The 11,354-nt window shown below is 49.6% G+C and overlaps 1 protein-coding gene across 1 annotated transcript; it reads right to left on the minus strand.

The window, feature by feature from the left end:
• Window positions 1-3,370: 3,370 nt before the first annotated feature.
• Window positions 3,371-10,339, minus strand: Atp1b2 (ATPase, Na+/K+ transporting, beta 2 polypeptide). The gene is made up of 7 exons (XM_005399462.2): window positions 9,589-10,339; window positions 7,120-7,248; window positions 6,697-6,801; window positions 6,385-6,590; window positions 6,096-6,152; window positions 5,085-5,183; window positions 3,371-4,970 (listed from the first exon to the last, which is right to left on the minus strand). Exons 1-7 carry the CDS (start codon window positions 9,698-9,700, stop codon window positions 4,806-4,808), a joined length of 873 nt encoding a protein of 290 aa, XP_005399519.1. The 5' UTR covers window positions 9,701-10,339; the 3' UTR covers window positions 3,371-4,805.
• Between the last annotated feature and the right edge of the window lie 1,015 nt (window positions 10,340-11,354).

Genomic DNA, 11,354 nt, shown 5'->3' on the forward strand with positions numbered 1-11,354 from the left:
AACAAACCTGGGTCCATGCTTGTAATTCCAGTGCTTCAGGATGCTAAGGCAGGAGGATCACAAGTTCACGTCCAGCTGGGCTGGGATATAGCTCAGTGCAAAGAAGCTGAGTTCAGTCCTCAGTGCTAGGAAAAATAAGGGGCTGGGAATGGGTAGCTCAGGGGTAGAAAATGTGTTTAGCACTCTGAGTTTAATCCTCGGCACAAAATAAAAATACCCTCAAGAGCTGGTTGGAGGAAAAATGACAAATCAATGGTCCAATGTTCATTCTGGCCATAGGAAAAGACTGAAATCTCTAATCATTTCAAATGCTGAGCGTTGGGAGTATAGAGCTCTTGCCTACCATTTACAAGGCCCTGGATTCACTCCCAAATACTGCAAGAAAAGTAATTATGCTGATTTCATTAATATTAAAACCTTGTCGGGCCAGGGATATATACAGCTCAGCAGCACAGCACTTGCATGGCAAGTGCAAGGTCATGAGTTCGATTCCTGGTACAAAAAAACCTTGTAAATATACACAAATGTAGGAATCAAACTAATTTATACATATAGATGTATATGTATGAAATATCAGGAGCCTGGCATGGCGGCACAAATTTCAGGCCACCCTGGGCTACATAGTAAGTTCAAGACCAGCCTGAACTATATGGTGAGACCCTGTCTATAAATCAATAAATAGCATCAGAACACATTTTTCTTTTGAGACAGGGTCTCACTATGTACTTCAGCTGGCTGCGAACTCATGGCAATCCTCCTGCCTCAGCCTCTAGTGCTGGGGATTACAGGCCAGAACCACCACTCCCAGCTTTTTTTTTTTTTGGTACTGGGAATCGAACTCAGGACCTTGCCTTGCTAGGCAGATGCTTATGCTGCTGAGCTATATCCCCGGCCCTACTCCCCGCTTTTGATTAAATTTAATCAGTGATTTTTTTTTTTTAAGTCCTTAACTAAAAGTTATTTGTGGGACAGGAGACTCGCCAAGAGTTTGAGGCCAGCCTAGGCTACATAGTGAGACCCTGTTTCAAAAAAAATAAAACAGTAGTAAGTCGATATCCTAATTGGTTAAACACTAAGATAATTTTAATTAAAATAACTACAGGGATGTCCACTAAAATTGGTTTTAGTGCATTTAGAAGGACTGAAAAGGAAGAAAAATTACTTGTTTTTTAAAAAAAAACCCTCTGCCTTTTTGTATGCAAAACGGGGGGGAAGGGGTGCTACAGATTGACCCCAGGTCCTCCCAACTGGTAAACACATGCTCTACCACTGAGTTACATCCCCTAGCCAAAGTTATCCTAAATTTACTGAGAAGAAAAGTGCCTAAGAAGCCAAGCATGGTGACACACACCTGTAATCCCACCACTTGGAAGGATGAAGCAGGAGGATCACCACAAGTTTGAGGCAAGCCTGAACTACATAGTGAGACCGTCTCAAAAAAAGAAAAAAAAAAGAAAAAGTGCCCAAGAATAGCTGATAGTTGCTTTAAATGGAAGAGCCAGGTGTGGTGGCACATGCTTGTGATCCCAAGTCTCTGCAAGGCTGAGGCAGAATGATCAAAACTTCCACCTCAGCCAGGGCAACTGGTGAGCTGGTGATCTCAGCTTCTTTGCACTGAGCTAGTTCCACTTCAGCCAGGGCAACTTCACTTAGCAACTTAGTGAAGGCCCTGGGTTCAGTGCCCAGTAGTCAACTAAACGGAAAATAAAGCCAGCACAACTGGAAAAATTAAGAAAAATTGGATACCCGGTTTATAGCACAACATATAAAAGAAAAATGAACTGGATGAATTGAAGTAAAAATTAAAGTGAAGTTTAAATTCCACTGAGCCAGGAGGGTTGCAAGTTCAAGGCCAGCCTAGACAATATAGCAAAACCCTGTCTCAATCCAGTACACTGAGAGACTGAGGTAGGAGGATCAAAAGTTCAAGTCCAGCCTGGGCAACTTAGTGAGACCTTGTCTCAAAAATAAAAAGGACTGGAGATGTAGTTCAGTGCAAAAGGTTTTGGATTCAACTCCCAGTACCACAAAAAGGGGGGGGGGAGATAAAATATTATGCACCCATTAAAAGTGACTTGGCACTTTACCAGGTGAGGTACTGGTACATGGAATTTATTGAACAAAGTTCCACAAATTTGTGCATAATATCCAATTTTGATATAACAGTGACCAAAACCCAGGGATCCTTATGGCTTGTATGTGTGTGTCTATTATGCATTCATGATAAAATTGTGTATGGATACATAATAGTTATTTTTCAAAACAAATACTAAGACTAACTCATTGCAACAGCAAAGCAAAATTAAATCCTCAAAATAAAATCTTAATGAGCTATCAACAATCTTTCCCCTATATATCATAATTTTATTATTTTTCCCTATGCTTGTATGTTTATATATAAAGGCCCTAACTTGTTTGTTCTGAAGTCATTTTCTCCTAGTCTACTTTTCTATCTCTAGGCATCTGCAGATACTGTTCTCCCCCAAAGCACCCCACCCTTTAAACCCCAGCTTAAATGCTGCCTCCTTTAAGAAACTTCCCAGCCAGGTGAGGTGTGCAGACCTGTAATCCCAGCACTGAGATAGGAAGATTGCAAGTTTGAGTCCCATCTGGGCAATTTAGCAAGACCTTGTGTCAAAAGTTTAAAGACCTGGAACTCAGTGATAAAGTGTTTCTGGTTCCAGTACAGAAAAAAAAAAAAAAAAAAAAAAAAAAAAAAAAAAAAAAAAAAAAAAGAAAGAAAGAAAGAAAGAAAGAAAGAAAAGAAACTTTCCCTTGGAAGCCCATAACAGGAAGCATGGACAACCCTGAATTTTATTACCACCAGTTCTCCCCCCACCCCCCTCCTCCCCCCCAGGGGGAATTGAACTCACAACGTCGCGCTTGCCAGGCAAGTGCTGTGCCACTGAACTAAATTCCCAGCTCCCAGTTCTCCCCTTGCTTGAAGCACATCCAGCTCTACCTTGTGTGACAGTGTCTTGTGTGCTCCTCACCTGTCCCATTGAACTGGGGAGTTCCTTGGGGTAGGAACTCTCATAAGTATATCCTCATGGTGCCTAGAATGCACACAGTAGGCACTTTATAAGTTCCAATGTAAAAAGATATGTAACCTTCCTGCCTCTCTTGTATTGAGTGACCTTAAGATAGTGTGTATTAAATTAGCTGAGATGAAGGGGTTGGATGCTTGGACTTTGGAAGAGGTCAAAGCTGGAGAGGAACCACTCAAGTCCTGAGTAACCTCCAGATCACCCAAATCTACCCTGTACCCGATTCCTCAGGTTCTTCCAAGTGCTCAGAAAGGAACAACCCACACACAGGGCTTTGTGTATGATATATATTTATATATATAATTACTCTCATTTTATTGTACTTTATCTTTTTTTTTTTTTTTCAGATCTGACACAGGCATTAAATAACTGCAGAGAAACCACTGGGGAGAGGGCAGTGCAGGAAAACAGGGGGGCCCAGCAGGAAGAGATACAGATCCAGCGAGAAGGAAAAGGAAAAGTTCCATTTGTAGGAGGAATGTGAAGCCTGCAGCATTAATAAAGGAAAAGGAGGTTGCAGAGGGTGAGGAAGAGAAGGAAAATCAGAGAAGAAAGAGTTAAAATCCCTCTGTGACTAAAGAATACTCAGAACAGGAGGCCCCTCATTTAACATTCTATGGGCATTATTTATTTTTTTAAAGGCAAAAAGGTCTGAAAGAAATGGAGCCAAGAAATTCAGAGCATAGTTTGAGAAGAGTATTTGAAACTTTCAGCCTGGCATGCAAAGCACAGGGAAGGAGTTAGTGATCAGCTGGTTACTTGCTAGGAGAACCCAGAGAGGATGGTGGGGGCAGATCTGGGCTCAGAAGGAGGTGGACTAGTTCCCCAGCCAGCTGATGTCTCCAAGGTGGCCACTAGGGACTGAGCCAAGATGGCTGCCCCTCCCCCAAGGCTCCCTGGGAAGTGGAACTTGAAGGATATTCTGGGAAGGCAAATGGGGGAAGGGAGCCATTGGTAAAAACAAAGTGGATATTCAGCCTAGGTCAAGCCCGCCTCTCTCTGAGTAGTGGCTCTTTGGACGAGAGGGACCAAGAAGAAATTGGAGTCAGGGACCGCTAGAGAACTTTCTAGAAGAATCAACAGGACTTCTCTTTCAGTCCTTCATTTCCCAGCTCATGGAGTCACCATAGCGGGAGGGAAAAGGCCACGGAACCAGCTTGTTCTCGATTATAAATGGCTGCTTTTCAGAGTAAAACAAAGATAGGGGTAAGGGGGTTAAAATCTCCTGGAGGAACCAGAGAAGTCAAAGCCAGCAAGGTAAGGACTGCAGAGACAAGGAGAAAGTGTAACAGAGAGAAAAGGTACATTGACTGGAGCTTAAGAATGGAAGAAGGGAATACTATATTCACTTCTGTGAAGCAAAGGGCTGAAGTGAGGAGTATGTGTAGTGGCTGGGTAAGTGGGCATATTCTGCAGCTCTCAGACGACGGGGCAGAAGAAGTGGGGGCTGTAGGAACATCCCACTGACAGCTAAACCAGAGCTAGAAAGACTCCTAACTCCTCGGTGGCCATTTTAGTAGCCCATCTCTATCTCTGGCTGAGCTTAGTATGGGAGAAGATGGCAGAAAATGGGGGCAGTCAGGGAATCACAGTGGACATCAGGCTGGTTTGAGAAGTCAAGGAAAGGGGCGTGAGACTAAACAAGTCATAGCTCTGTTATAAAAAATACCTTTGGGGTGGGTGAGGGAGGGATCAGGCAGGGTCAGAGACATTCCAGAAGCATCCATGGGAGAAAGATGGGGGCAGGAGGAAGGGGCCTCAGGTTTTGTTGATGCGGAGTTTGAAGGCCACGCGGCCAGCGAACTTGTCTCGCTCATCATCTGTGGCGATATTGGCGGCATTGATACGACATTCCACGTTCACCTCCACGTTGGGGGTCACATTCAGGAACTTCACGGCCACCAGAGGCTGCGTGTAATTCACCTGGGCCGGAGGATAAGGGCAAGGGTCTAAGCCTGGAGCAGCTCAGGCTCCTTCCCAAGAACCTCAGCATGCTCCTCTAGGAGTCATTGATCCCAGGCCTCCCACGGGACTTACATGGAACTTTTTGCCATAGTAGGGGAAATACATGAGGTCGATGTTGCCATTGGCGGGGAACATGACAAAATGGCCAAGGTTCTCAGCATCTTCATCTCGCTATGGAGGTGCAAAGAGGCAGAGAATGAACACGTTAGGAAAGGGAGGCACCCAGGAGTTCACCAGACTTCCTTCTGTGCTTCCTTTGGCCAAAATTATTCCTGCTTTCAAATCTGTTTCCCTTGAGCTGTGTGTCTGTGTATGTGTGCGGGCATGTGTGTGTGTGTGTGTGTGTGTGTGTGTGCATGTCATCAGAAGGGGGTGGCCTGTCTCATCCCTGAAGAGGCTAATGACATGGAAGCCTCCTGTCCCATCACTGCCCCAAGTTCTTACCCCATCCTTGGGAATCAGTCTCTGGAGCAGAGCCAAGAGAGAACAGATAAACAGTGAGGGCTCAGTAGGGAAAAGGAGCAGGGAGATGGGAGAGGGCAGGCAACAAGTTTCTAAAGAGGACAGAGTAGAAGCAGCAGGGTTCCAAGGACAATGTAGGTGCTAACAGATCAGCAGCTACTAGATGCCTAAAATGAGCTGAGGTACAGGAGCAAGATGTGAGAGAGGGCTGGGCATGGTGGCTCACGCCTGTAATTCCAGCACTCAGGAGGCTGAGGCAGGAGGATTGTGAGTTCAAGGACAGCCTGGGCTACAAAGTGAGCTCAAGGCCAGGCTGAACTGCATAGTGAGACCCTGCCTCAAAAAGACCAAAAGAAAAAAATAAAAGGGAGAGCAGGAGGCATGGACAACTGGGGGATAAAGGAGAAAAGGGTGGGTCTATGTCCATGGGAGCAGGCTTCTGCATGCTAGAAAGCGAGGGGGCTGACAGCCCCTGCTGGAGTTCAAGCTACACCTAAGCCCACTCTTACCCCCTTGTCCCTATAGTGTTGGGGCCTCTGGGAGCAAAAAAGATAGGGAGACATGGATGAATTACGCAGAAACTGTGAAGAACAAAGGGGTGGACAAGACCCACAAACTCACCTTGCCAGCACAGGTGACATTCATGCTCTGGTTTGCTCCTGCATAGAAGTTGATGACCTGGAGTGAGGAGGGAGGGTGGTGAGGGTGGGAGAAGCTGTCACACCACAGGCATCCAGCCCTCTAGCTACACAGCTTAGCCACCAATAGCCCCACCTCTTGTTCTCTCAGCTGTTCAAACCACCAAAAATCTCCCTAATGCCCATTAACCCCAGTGGAAGGACACAACGGTCAACAGATGGTGGCCCCAGCTCCCTCCTCCATTTTCCCTGGGGGCCAAGGTCATGCATACCCGGTTCATTTTGATAAAGACACAGGGCTGCCCAGTGCTGTAACCATAGAAGGTGGGGTCCCCTATGCCAGAGCAGTTGCCCAGCTGGGTCCGGTTGAATTGGCAGGCACGTTTCGGGTAGTTAAGGACCCCGTTATCTGGTTGCTCATAATAGCGCCCAGGACGGCAGACATCATTCTTTTGGGCTTGGATGGAGTCATTGTAAGCTAAGGAGTTGGAAGAGACAGAGTCATGGGCCTGGTGCTCCACTTCCATGGTTCCAAATCCCCCTCCCACAGTCCTCGACTGGCACATGGCCAGCCTCTCACTCACGCTCCAAGAACTTGTTGAGCTTCTGAACGTGCTGGTCCCAGCTTTCAGTGTCACTGATGTTGACAATGACGTCAAGATTCTCAGTCTTAGGGCGAATCATCAAGCCTATAGCCAATGTGGGCAGGAGTGGGGGTATGTTTAAGATGAGGGGCTGCACTCAAAGGAAACACGGGGCACACTAGGGAAAGGGATGGAGTGAAGTCTGAGACTGTAGGAGGGCAGCCTCCTATGAGTATCTGCCACCTCTCCTGATCACACAGCTCCCAGCTTCAGGATGTGGGAAGGGAGACTTCTAGAACTTTCCAGCACATGGTGATTGGATCATCAGAACCAAACTCCTGCGTAGAGCTGAGTTCCTTTGGTAGGTGGCAGGGGTGGCAACAGCAGTTAAGAGTGGCTGCTAGAGGGAATCTCATCACTCACCTGGTGTAGCCAGGCGGTCCTGGTACTTGGGGGTGTGGTCAGAGACAGTCTGCAACATCACCCACATGGTCAGGGTGAACATGGCCGTGAGGAAGCCATAGAAGACGAGGTAGAAAAGGAGAATGAAGGCTAGGGAGGAAACAGAGTCAGCAGGTTCTAATTTTCCTGCCATGACCTCACCTAACCCCACTCACCCTTCTTCCGATTCAGAAGTTCTATACTGGTGTGAGCCTTACAGCCACAGGATGTCTTAGAGCTGTCCCTGGGGAACCAAGAGAAACAAACTAGAAACAGGCAGTGTATCCAAGCTTCCAGTCCTGACTCCCAGCCTCCTCCTGATCTTAGGCCACAGTGACGCCCAACCTTGCACAGACCACAAAAGATCTAAACTCTCATTGCGGGAACAACCCCCAAAATAGGCCACTGTCATTTTACTTCTAATTACATTTCCCACTTCTCAGCCAGACATGGTCCTGAGAAGTTACAACATCTGTCACTGTTAGCCAGGCGTAGTGGTGCACACCTGTAATCCCAGCACTCGGGAGGCTGAGGCAGGAGGATCGTTGTGAGTTCAAGACCAGCCTGGGCTACAAAGTGAGCTCAAGGCCAGCCTGAACTGTGTAGAGAGACCCTGTCTCAAAAAGACAAAAAACGGGCTGGGGATTTAGCTCAGTGGCAAAGCGCCTGTCTGGCAAGCGCAAGGTTGTGAGTTCAGTTCCCGGTACCCGAGAAAAAAAACCAAAAAAAGAAAATACATTTTAGGGGCTGGGGATTTAGCTCAGCAGCAAAGCGCCTGCCTGGCAAGCGCAAGGTCATGAGTTCGGTTCCTGGTACCGGAGAAAAAACAAAACAAAAAAAGACAAAAAACAAAATAAAAGCAAAACATTTGTCACTGTTGTAATGATACTCATCTTTAAAGTTGTCCTAGGATAGTGCCTTTTTTTTTGTGGTGGTGTTGGGAATGAAACTCAGGACTTTGTGCACACTAAGAACGCAATGTTTGTTTTTCACTTTTTTGAGACAGGGTCTCACTTTATAGTTCTGGCTGGCCTTGAAATCACTACGTACCCCAAGCTGGCCTTGAACTGGAGGCAATACTGCTTCAGCCTCTCCAGTGCTGGGATTACGGGCATGCACCACTACAACTGGCTTCTGCAATGAGTTTTAAAACTGACACTGACAGCAAAACCCACCTGCCGCAGAGCCACAACCCTGAGACTCAAATAGCAAGATCTCTATCCTGATGCTCCACAGAAGCTAAACCTTGAAAGCAGTTTCAGATATAAAAGGCCTAAAACGCTGTCCTAGATACAGACTCTGAGACAGTTGTCAGAACTTCAGCAGTCACCCCACCATCAACTCATACACGCATACAGCACCCTGGGCAGAAGCCATGAGAAAACAGAATCCCCCACAGCCCTCCCTTGCCACCATCTTGCCACCGTCCCTCCTTTACGTCTCTCTCCGCCTCATATGAGGGCCTGCTGTTCCCACCACCTTGGACCTTCCACCTCAGAAGACACTGCCTCCGTCCAGCCTTCAGACTGTCCCAAATATTCACCGATCCCTGAGGATAGGGATTGTACCGGACACTCCCTGTGGGCCCCTAGACCCTAACGGGTGGACTGATGGGAACAGTGTCCAATCAGTGATAAATTGTAAAATGTGTCACACAATGTACCCTGTGCTTTGACTCTCCAGTTTGACAATCTCTTTGGGAAGAATTTCACTCCTCACCTGCACCTGTGTCCATGACCACATCCCTGACAGCATACAGGTCCCTCTGCTCCCCGAGTCCCGCAAGCCGTTAGAGTCCCTTGGACACACCCGGCCTGGTGATGTCCCCATCTCACCACACTGACCCCTCCTCCCTCGGCCAGGGATATCTGAGTAGAAGATCCAGCCTGGAAAACCTCACAGTATCACCCCTCCCTAACAGCCCCGCCACCCAAAATGCGGTCACCGAAGGTTGCAAATGCCTAATGGTGGGATATAGACAAATGACTTCCGCTGTGAAGAAGCCCCCCTTCAGCACTTCCCTCCCAGACCCGCCCCCTCATGAATGTTCCCAGGGTCCAGGGGGTGGGCACCAGCTAAAAATAGACGGGGTTGGCGAGCTAGAGGCAGCGGAGGGAGGGAAGGGGTACTCTCTGGAGGTGGGGGGTGACCGTGTCCATCTACTGGCCCAGAGCGAGAGCCGGAGCGGTGCGGACACGCGCACAAAGCCCGCGACCCCGCGCCCGAGGGGGCTCCGCGGGGGGTGGGAAGGCGGCAGTGACCTACTTTCTCCGCCTCCGCAGCGGCCAGCCCTGGAGATTAGACCGGCGATTCGGTCCCCTCCCAGTCCAGAGCCCGGCAGGGGGGCCGGACGCCAGGGACCTGGCAGGGGAGCTGGGGCCTCGCCCGCGAGACCCTGCACCCCCAGGGTCCCCCGGCGGCCTCCCCGCCCCTCGCGCGCGCCCCTCGTACCCCAGCTGGTCCCGGTGCGGCCCATGAACTGGTGCGTCCTCGGGTTCCACACGAACTCCTTCCACTCCTCAACCACCTGCCCGCAGCTCTTCTTCTCTTTCTGGATGACCATCTCGGCGGCGCAGAGCTAGTCCCGGCGCGGGGCGGGGGGCTGCGGAGAAGCGGGGGAGCCGCGCGCGGACGCCCGCCACGCACCGGAGCGCGCGGGAAGCGAAGGCGGCGGGGGCGAGGGAGACCCCCTCGGAGAGGCAGCTGCTGCAGACCCCGGGGTGCACGGCCACGCGCTGCGGGCTGCTGGCAGCGCGGCAAAGGCGCTCGGATCCTAGGCCCCCGACCGCGATGAAAAGAAGGACTGTAGAGCGGGAGGAGATAACAAGGGGAACGGGTGTGAATGTAGCCTCACCCCGCAAACCACCTAAAAGCAAAACGAAAAGGGGCGTAAAAACAGACGGCTACGAAATCCAAGCAAAACACAGATAAAAGCAGGGTGCGAGAAGATAGGGAAAGGGAGGAGGGGGCCGCCCCGAAATCCGAGATGCAAAGAAGCTGTGGAACGCGGCAGGTGGCTGCTCGAAGCTCTTCCGCCAGGCGAAGACCGCCACACCGCTGGTGGCCCCGCCGTGGGGGTGGGGCAGGGAAGCGCAGTTGGGGGACAGCCAGCCAGAAATAAGAGCCCCCCGCCAGGAAGCGGCTCCGCTCCTCAGCAGTGCGGGGCCCGCGGTCGCTGCGCTCGGTCTTTATACTCTGCGACTCTGAGGGTGCCCGCCCCTTTCCTACTCCAGAAGCCCCACCTCCTCGATTCTGGCCTGGCCTGCTCTATACATATGCAAATATGGGAAGAGGGGTTGGCCCCGCCCCCTGGGGCTTCTCTGGGACCTGGCAGTGTCTTCCCTAACTCCTTCCTGGTACTGGACTGGAACAGGGTGGCAAGAGGAGATAGAGGGCATGTCTAGGCGGAGAAGGAAGATAACCCCCGAGAGACTTGGGAGAGAGAAGCAGATACTGCGCAAAGCTGAAGGCTCAGGCAGGGAGTCAGAGACTAAAGTAGAGGTGCTGTGAAAGACCGTTAAACACACAGCCTGGGCATTGTGGCATGTGTTTGTAATCTCAGCGCTTCGGGAGGCTGAGACAGGAGGATCAAAAGCTTGAGCCCAGTTCCTGCAACTTGGTGACTCAGTGATACCCTTTCTCAAATAAAAAACGTGGGAAAATTTTTTTTAAAAAACGCACCAGGGATGTAGCTCAATGCAAAGGCCCTGGGTTCAGACTCCACTACCAAAAAAAAAAGAGAGAGAAAGGAAAGAAAACCTGGGCAGAAGGCCAAATGTGAGGGCACCAGAGTAAGAATAAAAAAGATGAAACCAGCTTGGCCGCTACCCCATCAAAATAGAAGCTAAAACAAGCCACCCACCACAGGCACACCCCTTTCTCCAATCTCCATAGCCTCTCATCCATCCCATCAAGTTCTTCCCATGTACATCTTCCATCTCCCAAGCCCTCCCAGCACCACATTCCCAGGCACGCATGTCTCTGAGCAGGCTTAGTTCTCATCTCCAACATATACTGAGCATCTACTAGAGACTGCATGCTGCTTCAGCCCACAGTTCAGTAGCAAGACCTCTAAATACCACATAAAGTCATTCTCACTTCTTTTCATCTTTCATCCAATCTTGTCACTTGGGTCTGGGGATTTAGCTCAGCGGCAAAAGCGCCTGCTAGGCAAGCGCAAGGTCATGAGTTCGGTTCCCGGTACCGGAGAAAAACCA

Source organism: Chinchilla lanigera, unplaced genomic scaffold (genome assembly GCF_000276665.1).
Source record: "Chinchilla lanigera isolate Chin_1 unplaced genomic scaffold, ChiLan1.0 scaffold00066, whole genome shotgun sequence".
NCBI lineage: Eukaryota > Metazoa > Chordata > Mammalia > Rodentia > Chinchillidae > Chinchilla > Chinchilla lanigera.